Source organism: Dromiciops gliroides, chromosome 4 (assembly GCF_019393635.1).
Source record: "Dromiciops gliroides isolate mDroGli1 chromosome 4, mDroGli1.pri, whole genome shotgun sequence".
Taxonomy (NCBI): Eukaryota; Metazoa; Chordata; class Mammalia; order Microbiotheria; family Microbiotheriidae; genus Dromiciops; species Dromiciops gliroides.
In genome coordinates, this window is record NC_057864.1 from 34,148,450 (window position 1) to 34,161,573 (window position 13,124).

Sequence of the window (13,124 nt, forward strand, 5' to 3'; positions counted from 1 at the left end):
GTGCTTAATGAGGGATGATGACTATCTCCATGTGCCAATGGTCCATGGCCTGAGCCACGCTGAGCCCTACCCTAGCCCCTCTCCTGAGCCACGAAAGGCCTTACCGCTGGCAGGGGTCACACTGAGGGCAGGAATCAGGGCTTTGGTGTCCTTCTGACTCGCTCCTCCTAAATCCTCAGGGCTCCAGACGGCATTCCACTCTCCCGGTGCAGGCCTCATCTCTTCTTGAAGGGGCCGGCCAACTCCACAAGCAACTAGGCGCTGGACATCTGGGAGTGTGTGGAAAGGAGAGCTGAAGTGGGAAAGAATTCAGGGGACAGGGACTGCCCAAGGTCCCCTTGAGGGATGTCAAGGGGAAGCTGAGCCCACAACAAGAGCCACAACTGGGCCAGTGCTGGTCATCTGAAGGCCAAGAGGGAAGGAGGGGACACTAACTAGCTGGCAGCCCCCTGGGATCTGGCAAGAATAGACATCAAAGGTTTCAGAGGAAGGGGAGACTCAGAGTTCATGGCTTTGGCCAAAATGGAGGCCACATTCTCACGATAGGATTAAGTTTTGATCCCTCAAATACAAATGATTTCTTCAGGAGGAACCCCTGGGATTGTGCCCTGAGGTGGAGCAGGAAGGGGCCCCCGTGGCTTCTAGCCTGCCCTGGAGCAAACAAGAGCCCCCTCTAGACCTGCTTCTGCTCACTGACCTCTAGCGATGGAGGACTCATCCTCTCCCAAGGCAGCCCCCAGTGGGCACGTGGATATCCCAGCGCCACTGAGCAGGGAGCAGCCGGGTGGGGGCAGGAGCTGCCTCAGCAGATGTGGGAGCAGCAAGGCCGTACCTGTGAAGGTGCTTGGGAGAAAGGTGAGCAGCACATGCTGTGGTGTCACAAGCCGGCCATAGCAGCGCCACTGAGGGGGCGAGGTCTCCGTGGGAGGCTGTGCAGAGGCCAAAGGAGCAGACCCTTCAAAGAAAGCAGACGCCAGCCCATCCAGCCCCAACACCCCCTCCTTCAGGCCCACCTCCCCCTGCCCTGCCCCGGCCAGCCTAAGCAGGAGGCCCAGGGAAGAGAATCCAGACTCACCAGAGGTGTGACTGCAGAGTGACTCAAGTCCTGAGAACCGCCCAAGCGGCCTTGGGGCTCGGAGCCTCCCGAGGGACGCACCTCTGGAAGCAGGACAATGACCGTGAGGGGAGCACTTTGGTCAGGGGGGCAGCAAGTGGGGCAGGGACCCAGATACCAAGAGGCTCTCACCTGGGCCTGGGGCTCCCCACTGTAGCACCTGGCTCAGAAAGGTCTTCTGCTCGGCCGCAGAGAGAGGGAGCTCACGGTCACTCAGCTCCTGCCCTAGGCAGCGGTGCAGTAGGCCCAGCAGGGTCTCGTTGGCAGGACTGTGGGCCTCGGGACTGGGGCCTTCGGCCTCTGCCCAGCATAGAATCTGCTCAAAACCCAGCTTCTGTCCCACCCTACCCTCTCCAACAATGGCGCTGGGGGTCCTAGCCGAGCTCCCCCATAGGACCCCTAAGGACCTGCTCTCCTCCCCCCCATAGGACCCCCTGAGGACCTGTTCTCTCCCTGCCATGGGATCCCCTGAGGACCTGCTCTCCCCCCACCATAGGACTCCCTGAGGACCTTCCCTCCCTGCATAGGACCCTCTGAGGACCTGCCTCTCCCTCTTTCCCCTCTAGGCCCCTCTAAGGCCCTGCCCTGCATCCAGCTCACACTTATCCTTGCTGGTCCAGGCAGTTCTACCTGAGCCCCTTCCCCCATACAGGACCCTCTGGGGCTCTGCCCTGCATCCCATTCTGCCCTCCCTCTGCCAGCCTGGGGGGTCCCGGCTGAGCCACCTCTGGTTAGCAGACCAAAGGCCGTCTGCATCCGCTGACACCGCAGCAGCAAGCGCATCAGGTCAAACCGAAATGGGATCTCATGGACACAGGGACCTCCTGCTACATCGCGCCCTGTGATGGGGATGGGGGGCGCTTCAGAGCCTGGCCGGGTACAGGCACTAGGCAGCTCCCCCCCAGCCTTGCTGGCCAGCACTGACCATCAGGAGCCCTGGGTTCGGGAGGCGGGGGGCTCCACTCTTTGCTCTGGCAGAGGTGGCTCAGGTATTCGAAGCTGAGCATGGAGCTGACACAGGCGGCATCTCTGGGGAAAAGCTGCAAGGAGGGGAGCACAGAGGTGGGGTTCAGGGTCCTGCCCCCCACCCCCACCCGAGGTCAGCTCAGAGGCGGGCAATGGGACTTGGACTCACCGCTCGGGGAAGCTCTGGGTAGGTCAGACCTCGGAGATGCCTGCAGCCCTCGGGGCCAGAGCCCACACGCCCACACTGGGGCTCCACCCAGACCTCAGTGACCAGGTTCAGCTCGGAATCGCCCTCCAGGGCCTCCACTTCTCCATCATTGTCATCGTCTGTAGAAAAGCTGCCCAGGGAAGGCCCTCAGCCCCGACAGGGGAAAGGCACACAGGGCTTGGGCAGCCTGCCAGGCACCTGACCCTTGCCTGGGGGCGTCTGCCTGGGTATCGTGGGGATCTTCTGGCCACGGGAAGGTGCCAAGCTAGGGGTATCCCTGGATTCCCGGCTCACCTGTCCTTGGTGGAGGTGGAATGAGGAGGGAAGAGGAGATACTGGACAATGCATGTGGGGGTCTCATTTCCTCCTGCCACTCCGGGAGATTCGCTCTGTCAGCAGGGACAGCGGTATGAGAAACACAACATAAACCCCTGCTCCCCGTTCCTGCTGGAGCTCAGCTTAGGGCTAAAATGCCCCTGCTGGGAAGTGCGAAATGGGTCCCTGGGGCACGGCAGGAGCCCTGCCAAGCCAGAAATGCTGCACAAGCAATCCCGTGCCTGAGGACCAGAGAAGCTTATGATCCATTCCTGCCTCGGGGCTGGAGGGGGCATACTATATGGCAAGCCTTAAGGACAGGGGAAAGGGGTAAGAGTTGTGGCTGGACCATCGACTGGTCCAGAGAAGGGTGTGGGTGCCTTGCCATCCCCTGAGCCCAGGACTTGGCAGAGAAGAAGATGGGGAGCTGGTCTCTAGGCACAAACAGAGCTCGTCCTGCAGAATAAGCCCTCCTGTGGCAGAAGCCATATGCCCCAGGGGCTCTGAGGACAGGAGTCAGGCAGGCAGGTCTAGAAACCGTACCAGACCATTGGCATGTCAGGATGAGATGGCAGGGGAGTGGGCACGGGGCCCTTTCTTTGCAAGTTAGTCATTGGCTAATGCTCCACCAAAAAACACCCCCTCCCCACCTGCCCCGGTCCCAGTGTGAAAGGGTAAGGAAGGGGTACCCAAGAGTAAGTTAGGTCTAACGAGGAGTGTGAAGCGCCCAGAGCTGGCCAGGGAGCGGGGGCAGTGGGAGTGTGGGAAGGAGATGGCAGGCACTTGCAGACACTTCCCTGGGTTACCTGAGGCTGGGAGGGGGCATCCTCAGAAACTAGGAGGTTTAAGTTACTTGTGTGTTGGGGGTGGAGGGGGGGGGAAGATACCTGTATCGGGAGCTCCAGGACCATTGTGATGATCCCTTCCCCGCTGGAGGCAAAATGGAACCCCTCGGCCAGACGGACTCTAGAGCCAAGATGAGGTGAAGTCAGACATGGGAAACCAAGCATGCTGAGAAAGCCCCCTGGCCTTGGAGGCTGGGGAACGAGGGCCGGGGCCCCAGCACTTACTCAGTGAGCGTGGAAAGCAGCTGAGCCACAGCACTGAGGGGGAGCACGGGCACCAGGGCAGGCTGCACAGTCCAGACCCAGCGCTGATGGCAGAGGTAGCGTGACAGCGAGGCCAGGCTGGAGGAGGCGGAGCGGCCGGACACCAGGGCCAATGGTCCTGGCGGCTCCAGGGCCAGCATGAAGGGTGCGCGGTAATCCAGGGGCAGCTTCTCATACCTGTGCATTACGGGACCCAAGAAATCACTCATCATCTCCGCAAGAGCCGCGCCTCCCCATGCTGGAGGGTGGCCTTCTCTAGGCCCCCTCAAGGCCGAGGCCTTTGGTCTTACCCCCAGCTACTCCCCTGCCTTTAAATGTCAGCCCCTTGGTCCCCCTGCCCCCAGACCTCTCGGACAACGTATTGCCTCCTTCAGACCCCTCAATCCTCCCTCAGTTCAATTCAAAAAACCATTTCCTCAGCACCTTCACTGCAGTCAGCAGGGTGCTTCCTCATTTTGAAAGGTTTAAAAGAAAAAAAAAGAAAATAACTAGAATCCAAGAGGGTGCCCATCCACCTGGGAACAGATGGACAAATTGTGGAGTATGAGTGTAAGCAAATCTCCCTGTGCTGTAAGAAATGAGGAAAGAGATTCCAGGGAATCCTGGGTTGTTCAAATTGCAGCAGACACAAGAACAATGCAGGAAAGACAAGTATTATGGTAATATCTGAGAACCCCAATCAGGGTAATGATGGAGGTGAAACTCTTTTCCCGCCTGCTGACAGCAAAGCAGGCGATGGGCACAAAGTGCAGGATGAGATGTGTTAAAATAAGCTAGAACAAGCTGGCTTCCTCCCCTTTGCTTTTTCACAGGGGAGGGGGCAGGTCATTGAGTATTTTAAATATTTGCTAACTTTGCACATCCTCCCCCCACCCCCCAGCCTCTATTCCAATCCTAGGGGATTTTACCATTCAGGTGGCTGTTCCCTCCAACACCCCGGCCTGCCAGTTCATCCTGGACATGCTCTTGACCCCATCTCCTTCCTCACACCATCACTGCCTCTCCCCTTCTCTTTTGTTTGTTTGTTGTTGTTTTTTTGTGGGGCAATGGGGGTTAAGTGACTTGCCTAGGGTCACATAGCTGGTAAGTGTCAAGTGTCTGAGGCCAGATTTGAACTCAGGTACTCCTGAATCCAGGGCCGGTGCTTTATCCACTGCGCCACCTAGCCGCCCCCTCTCCCCTTCTCTTGATGCTGTCCTTGAAGCCCACATCTTCCCCATCCTTAAAAACTCTCCTCTGGGGGCAGCTAGATGGCACAGTAGATAAAGTACTGGCCCTGGATTCAGGAGGACTTGAGTTCAAATCTGGCCTCAGACACTTGACATTTACGAGCTGTGTGACCCTGGGCAAGTCACTTAACCCTCATTGCCCCGCAAAAAACCAAAAACCAAACAAACCAAAAAACTCTCCTCTGACCTTCCCACTCCCTCAGTCTATCGCTCTGCATCTGCTCCTCCCTTTCAACAGGCAAACTCCTAGGAAAAGTTGACACTGGCTGCCTCTCCTTCTTCCTGTCCTCTGGCTCATTTCTCAGCCCTTTGCAACTGCCTTCCTACCTCACCACTGAGATACAGCTCTCTCCAAGGTCACCAGTGACCTCATGATTGCATAATCTAATAGCCTTTTCCCAATTCTCATCCATTTCCATGGGCCCAATGATGAGCTCTAGAATGATGAGTGCTAGGCCTGGAAAGGTAGCCTCAGGCTCTCTCCTGCCTATTGGACCTTCGATATGTCCCAAACGGAATCCATTATCTACCCCCTCCCAGTGTCTTCTCACTGTTAGCACCAACCTCCTAAGCTGCCAGGCTTCGTATTGCAGTATCATGCCCCCCCACACACATACAACTCCCTCCCACTCATTCCCCACATCTAATCTGTCAGCCCATTTTGTTTGCTCTGCCTTACCAGCACCTCTCATGCTCACCTGGCAGCCATCTTCACCCTAGTTCACCACCTTGGCACCTTTTACCTAGATGATGCAATTGGCTCCTAGCTACTCCCTTTGCCTCTGATCTCTGCCCACTCCAAGCACCCACCGCACTATGTCCAGAGATTTACTCAATTACAAGTCTGACTGTGTCACTCCACCAGAGCTCAGCAAGCTCCACGGGCTTCCTAACACCTCTCAAACACAATTCAAACCCCTGCTGAGCATTTATAGCCTTTCACCACCTGTGCCCCTCTCGCTTCCCCAATACATTACACATTACTCTCACACACTCTACAGCAAAGCTTCTTAAACTGTGGGTCATGACCCTCTCTGGGGCTGCGTAGCGGAATGTGGGGGTTGTGACAAAGCTGAAGAAGCCCTGCTCCAAGGGGCGGCTGATGGCCTTGCTGTTTTCCTGGCCTCCCCTCTGAACCTCTGTCCGGGCTGTCCCCAGTCCCTCCTCACTTCAGCCTCCTGGAACCCCTGGCTCCCTTCAAAGCTCAGCTCCAATGCCAGTGTCTATGTGAGGTCTTTCCTTATCTCAGCTACCAACTCAGTGATCGTCTCTGTATATGCCAGTCCCCCAGTAAGCTGCCTGAGGACAAGAGCTATTTCTTTTCTGTCTTTATATCCCCAGTCCCTGGTACGGGACCTGGCATACAGTCAGGGTTTAATAGATGCTTGTCACATGATTGATGAGATCAACCAAAGAGTCGACAGAGAGAAGGGGGGAGGGTCTGGGACAGAGCCCTGAGGCCCCCCTGCTGAGTGGGCAGGACAGATGCTTTCTGTGTGAAGGAGGGGCTAAACAAGAGGGAGGCTGAGGCCACCGAGCGCCAGCTTCCTGGCTGTCCCTGGTCCCGGCCTGCGCTCCCTGCCTGGACGGCTCTCCTTCCTCATGGCCGCTCCCTGTCCTCTGGACTCCGGCTCATGCCCTGCCTTTTACAGAAGGCCTGAGAAGACGTGGCCATGTTCAGCTTGTCAGGCCTGTGACACTGAGCTCCTCGAGAGCAGGGACTGTCTTCTGCGTGGCACACAGTAGGAGCTTAATCCATGTTTACTGGCTGAGCGATCAACAGATGTGGTCTGAGAGCTCCCGGGAGCCCTGGAGAGAGTGGTAGCTGCTTAGTGAGGAGTCGAGAAGCCAGCCCAGAAAGAGGGCAAAAGCCAGGGCTCGAGAAGGGGAGGAGAGATGCCAGACGGTGATCTGAGAGGAGGGCAGGGGCAGGTGTCCTTGAGGCATGTGGGCAGGCAGGACTTAGGGAGGAAGTCCACGGCTACAGGGTGGATCTGGCCAAAAGGAGAGGACGGAAGAGGAGCTGGAGGGCCTTAGCACAGCAGAACGGGAGGGTCACAAGCGGCCTCTATTGGTAAAGGATCCATCCATCAGCAGGTTTTCAATAAGTCCCTGTATACTATATGTCAGGATCTGTGCCTGGCTTTGGGGGACCCACAAAAGCCAGAGTGAAAGGGCAGCTCCCTGTCCTCAGGAAGCTTATATTCAATCAGGGGTGCACTGGAGGTGAGAGACTCGAGCAAAGACAAGTTGCTGCAGCCCGGAAGGCTGAGGCGGCCACTGTGAGTGGCAAGGGTCTCCCCAGCAGGAGCTCCTTCCAGCAGCCTTCAGCCTTGTTCAAGGAGGGGTTTGGCAAGGCAAGAAAGCAACAGGACAAGGGTCAGGGGTCAGTGTTGGGGCACAGAGGGGAAGTGTACAGGGGGCAGGATCAAGACTCCAAAGGGAAAACAGGGAGGGCCAAGGGGTGTGGAGGCAGCACCATCTGACTATGGGTCCCTGTATGAAGGTCCTGAGAGAGTGGAGGCTGGCATAGTACGGTCCTTCTCTTAGACCTCCCTCAGTTCCCATTCAGTCCCATCAGTCCCCCCCAAAACCTCCGTTCACATTTCTAAGTCCCGACTCACACTGCCATCTCTCCTGAACTCCTCAGTCTCTACTTCTGATGCCTGTTACATCTCCCAGACTCCCTGGGCACCTTGCCTCCTCTAGACCCCTCAGAGCACACCCCGTTAGGCACCTCCCTCAGTCCTGTCTGACCTGATCAACAGCTTGTCCAGGGGCTTCTGCAGGACGATCAGGCAGGGCCGATCAGACAGGGTGGGTTGAGGCACAAGGAGTGGAGGCGACTTAGAGGGAGAGCTGCCTGCCCCCAGTCCTTTCCGCTTCACTTTGGGGGTGGCTTCCTTGCTCTGCACCCGGTGGGGGAAGCGAAGCTTCAAGATCTCCTCCCGCAGCTCATCCACGATCTGGGGGCCCAAACCCAGGAACAAAGGGTCATGCCCTTTTCCTTCAGTGATGATCCAAGGATCAAGGAATTCCAATTCTAAGGCTGAGTCCAACCCCTTTATTTTACAGATAAAGAAACTGAGGCCCAGAGAGAAGAAAAGACTTACTAGCAAGGCAACAAGAGTAGTAAGTGGCAGATTCAGGATTCCAACCCAACTCTGCCACCTCCAAATCCTATGAGTGGGTCCCACTTACCTTGGACACCTGGAGCTGAGAGAAGGGGCCCTTCCCGGAGGGTGGAGACAAGAGCAAGTGTCCTACATCCTATGCCTAGCTCCCTGGGCCCCCACCCGCTTTGGGAAGGGGAGATCACTGCCTTCCCAGGAGGGATCCAAAGGGAAATGCTAAGATCAACTGTATTCCAATTCAATCGACTCCCCAGACCTCATGACCTCACCTTGTTGCGTAATTGAGCTGGTGTGCCAATGGGGAAACCGAGTCTGAGCACCATGCACGGAGCTTTGGAGATGATTCGGACCATGTAGAAGGAGGAAGGGGGCAGGTCTGGGGCACTAAGGAAACATAGGAGATCGACAAGGGTGGGGTAAGTATGGGGTCAGTCAGTAGGGCAAGTAGGGGAGATCCAAAAGCCACATGAGAAAGTGGAGGGATCGATAGAAATGGTAAACTCAGGCTGTGGAGAAGAGCCTTAGAGTCCTTAACAGCAAAAGGGCAGTGGGTGATATAGGTCATGGAGCAAGGCCCCACCAATAACACATGAAGACAGCTCAGAGATATGTCTTAACCTCTCTCCCTCTCTCCCTCCTTCCCTCTCTCCCTCTCTCCCTCCCTCTCTCCCTCTCTCCCTCCCTCTCTCTCACATACACACACACACACACACACACACACACACACACACACGCATATTATCCCCACCCTTTTCACACGCACACCCCATCTACACGTACGTATTTGCTCTCTCAGTCATCTATACCTTTGATATCTTTCCCTCTATCAGATACCTTGTATATTGATCCCTAGATACCCCCACAATTACACCACTCCCACCAGAGATTTCCGCCACACATACTCTCGGCCCAGTGTGACTCTGTCTTTTCTTCTTTACTCCCACGTCTGCCTCCTCTGAAAGGACTCAGGGTCCAAGTACGGTGGTTCCACTGTCCTCCATGGAGAACAGTATGGTTTAAATAGCTTTTGCAGATCTTTCCCATTTTTCTTCTAATTTCATTTTTGAATGCCCTTGGATTGACTTTGCTTAGCTGGCTAGCTTTTCAGGCTTTCTTTACACTGGTCTTACCCTCCACTGCTTCTCTATGATTTATGAAATGATAATGCTCATAATCATACATCACTCTTTCTGGTAAGATTTTAGAAATGCATTTACATCTGGACACAGTGTTGCCCTTGGCAACCATCTTTCCTTTTGGCAATTAAGTTGGCTGTTTGCAGGCTAAGGCATTTTTGAGGACTTTTCTGGCCTCCCTGTTGTAGTGATTTAAAATAGTTTACTTTCTGAACGAAAGTATTGTGGCTGGTGTAATTTCTATTTTCCATTTCTCATTTTTGATGTTTAATTATTTGTTTAAATGGTTTGGTTGTTTCCACAATATGCAGTATCTTGTTCTTGTTATTATGCTTTCTTTTTATATTTTTGTAAGTATGATATTCACTTGGATGACTCAGGGCTAACTCCTGCACCAATAAAGTCTTTCACTCTTAACATATCACACGTTTCATATTTTGTGATACAAGAAAGGAATTGTCCTTCAGCTTGTTCTTGAAGAATCTTGAGGAAAGGGAGCCCACCCCTTCCTAGAACCAACTCAGTCCCCGATCCAGTACTCCTTGATAGGAAGTCTGTCCTGACATGAAACCTTAATCTTCCTCTTTGCAACTTTCTCCCACCACCAATCCAGGGGCCAAACATAGCAAGTCTAAACTCTTCTCCCATGACAGCTCCTCAAATAATTAGGCACACCAATTTTCATTCCCCCAAATCTTCTCTTCTTGGGTTGTGCATGTGCAGGTACTTTAACTGATCCTCATACATCAACTACTCATGGCCCCCTGCCATCGAAGTTGCCCATCTCTGGACACCTTCTAGCTCATCCCATCCTTCTCTTAAACTACGGTCCCCAGACCTGAACCCAGTATTTCTAATGAAATCTGACAAGGAGAGAGAACCAGGGCACCACCCCCTCCCTATTCCCAGAAGCGCTATCTCTCCTAATCCAGCACGAGATTATTATTATTATTATTATTTTATTTATTTTTTTTTTGGGGGGTGAGGCAATTGGGGTCACGTGACTTGCCCAGGGTCACACAGCTAGTAAGTGTCAAGTGTCTGAGACCGGATTTGAACTCAGGTCCTCCTGAATCCAGGGCCAGTGCTCTATCTACTGTACCACCTAGCTGCCCCCATAAGATCTTTTTTGGTTGTTGGGACACATCTCTCACTCTCATTGAGTTTGTGGCCCATTAAAACCCCCCAATTTCGTCATAGATAATCTCTGCCTTCCCCATCCTGTCCTTGGGAAGCAGATTTTCTTTTGTACCTGAGTGTGAGACTTGACATTTGTCCCTACTGAAATTCACCTTCTTAGGTTCAGACCACTGCGCTACTCTGCCAGTATCTGGCTCTGTCTCCAGTGTGTGAACTATCTCTCCCAGCTTTGTGTCATCTACAGATTGGATAAGCCCATGCTTGTGCCCAAGCCCCTGATAACAATGGGATACTCCACTGCAGACCTTCTGCCATGCTGACAAAGAATCATTAAAACTATTCTGAGTCTGGCCATCCAGACAATTCTGAGAGCATCAATTATATTGTAGTAGCAGATACTTCATCAAAAGCTTTGCTAAAATCCAGGCACCACAGCATCCTCTTTATCTATCAGTTCATTATTTCAGTTAAAACAGGAAACGAGGCTAGTCTGACATGATCTGATTTTGATGATAACATGCTGGTTCTTTGCAATCACAGCCTTTCTTTCTAGATCCTCACCAATCACCTCTTTAATAATTTGTTCTAAGATCTTCCCAGGAACCAAGTTCACTGGCCTATAGTTTACAGACTCTTTTTCTTCCCTTTTGTGAACATCAGGAAGTTGGCTTATCTCCAGTCCTGAAAGGTCTCCCCTGTTTTTCACTATCATTTAAATATTACTGACACTGAACTCAGCAATAACATTGACCAGTTCTTTCAGGACCAAAGATGCAGCTCATCTGGGCCAGCTAGGTGCTTTCTTTTTTTCTTTTTGGCCAGGCAATGAGGGTTGACTTGCCTAGGGTCACACAGCTAGTAAGTGTCAAGTGTCTGAGGCTGGATTTGAACTCCTGAATCCAAGGCCAGTGCTTTATGCACTGCGCCACCTAGCTGCCCTAGGTGCTCTCTTTAACATTCTCTTACTTATTTTGGGCATTCACTCCATTGGCCATCTTTGTGTTTTCATTTCCAGTGTGAAGATCCTTTTTTACGGGTTGGGGGTGGGGGGGGCAGGGAAATGGAGAGTAAGGAATAAGCGGTAATTTTTTCTCTGTCAGCCACCTTGTCCTGTACACCCCAAGAAAAGGTCTTCTCTCTTCTTTCATCTTCTCTTCTCCAGATTAGTTCCTGCCTTTCTTCTTTTTTCTTTTTTTGCAGAGCAGTGAGGGTTAAGTGACTTGCCCAGGGTCACACAGCTAGTAAATGTCAAGTGTCTGAAGCTGGATTTGAACTCAGGTCCTCCTGAATCCAGGCCGGTGCTTTAGCCCCTGCGCCATCTAGCTCCCCCCTCACCGCCTTTCTTCTTGTTGCCAGCACCACGAGCTCTCCTTAGCATATTCTGAACTTTAACACTCCTGGCACCCTTGTACAGGACTGTGCCCTGGTTTTAGATTCACTTTCTGTGACTTGGGTTAGCTTCTCCTTTCTGTACATTTCTTCTAAAAACTGAAGTTGAGCTGATGACTTCCTCATGCATCCCTATTGCTCTTGACAGGCAAAGCCCTTTTTTCTCCTCCTTGGAAGTGTTTCCCTTGGAGTCTTCAGGCTCTCCTCCTTGAGTGTTCCCATCCTTCCTGGGCATATTGCTTCATCTTTCCTCAGCACCCCATAACTCTGCTTCTCCCTCAATACAGGGTGATGGGGTCAAAAGAGGCCCAGCTGTTTTCTCCTTCTCTATCACAAACCCTATCAAAGAGTCATCAGTTCACAGAAAGTTCCCATCACTTCTACATCCAAAGCCAGTTCTTCCTTCTTGTTGAGACTCAGATCCAGAATCCACTTTCTTGTTTTTTGTTTCTCCACCTCTAGAAGGTCAAAAAGGGATTGGCTGATCTGCTTCTGCCAGGAAGAGAGCTCTAAAACAAAGGTTCTTACACTGTGAGTAGGACCCCCTATGGGGTCACATAAGTGAATGTGGGGGGTCGTGAAAAATCTGGCACAGTAAGAGGTTACATACACCTATTTTATATGCCTATGTATGTGGGGTCATGTGAAAATTTCTTGTGTGAAAAGGGGTCGGGAATGGAAAAGATTTAAGAAGCCCTGCTCTAGAAGACGTCCAGGTGACTAAAGTTTCTCACTGCTATTCAAGGGTGCCCCTATGTCAGGCTTGTAACTCGGAGTTTCCCAAGCTCCCATATTTACTTTCTGCCAGACAGTCTATAACCTATGCTAATGACAAAATCACTTCTGTTTTTCCCCTTGGACCCTTATCCAAATGCTCTTCTCCATCAGGCTTCTCCTCCCTGGTTATAGATTTGCTCACAAATACACCTTCTCCATATACAGTCCTCTTCCAGCACTCTCCCTAATCCGAGTCTGAAGAAGGCATGTCCCATCTGGAAACAGTGTAGGTATGGCTTCCAATGATCCCAAAGAAGGCTAATTTCTCTGCATGTCCTCTTATTTCTTGAGTATTTGCAAACACAGGCTTGAGACTTCTTGGACTTAGTCTCCCGTGCATTTCTGGGCATCTGCGCTGCCTTCTTCTTTCATTGTGACCACTCCCCAGGGGATCTAACTTTGGGGGGGGTTATACAGGGAGGGGGTTCTCCCTCCCTGTCTTTTTAGTTTAAATCCCTTGGGATTTGCCAGCTCCCTGGCACTTGCACTCTGACCAGCCTTTGTTAAATGCACTTCATTTCTGGCTGGGAGTCTGTCATCACCATATTGTAATCCCACTGGTGAAGAGCATCCTCTTAGCCAGCTGCTCACCTTCCCAATTCCTTGT

The 13,124-nt window shown here is 52.7% G+C and overlaps 1 protein-coding gene across 2 annotated transcripts in view; it reads right to left on the bottom strand.

Annotated features, from left to right (window-relative positions):
* The window catches only part of SZT2 (SZT2 subunit of KICSTOR complex), a 76,353-nt gene that overhangs the window by 38,965 nt on the left and 24,264 nt on the right, over positions 1–13,124 (bottom strand). For both annotated transcript variants that reach the window (XM_043962853.1, XM_043962852.1), the window contains exons 14-25: positions 8,345–8,459; positions 7,699–7,907; positions 3,674–3,889; positions 3,491–3,569; positions 2,583–2,677; positions 2,250–2,418; positions 2,040–2,154; positions 1,840–1,953; positions 1,247–1,414; positions 1,076–1,158; positions 833–929; positions 105–269 (exon numbers count right to left, since the gene is read on the bottom strand). In XM_043962853.1, coding sequence (XP_043818788.1) covers positions 105–269; positions 833–929; positions 1,076–1,158; positions 1,247–1,414; positions 1,840–1,953; positions 2,040–2,154; positions 2,250–2,418; positions 2,583–2,677; positions 3,491–3,569; positions 3,674–3,889; positions 7,699–7,907; positions 8,345–8,459 — 1,625 coding nt within the window. The remainder of the gene's footprint in view (positions 1–104; positions 270–832; positions 930–1,075; positions 1,159–1,246; positions 1,415–1,839; positions 1,954–2,039; positions 2,155–2,249; positions 2,419–2,582; positions 2,678–3,490; positions 3,570–3,673; positions 3,890–7,698; positions 7,908–8,344; positions 8,460–13,124) is intronic.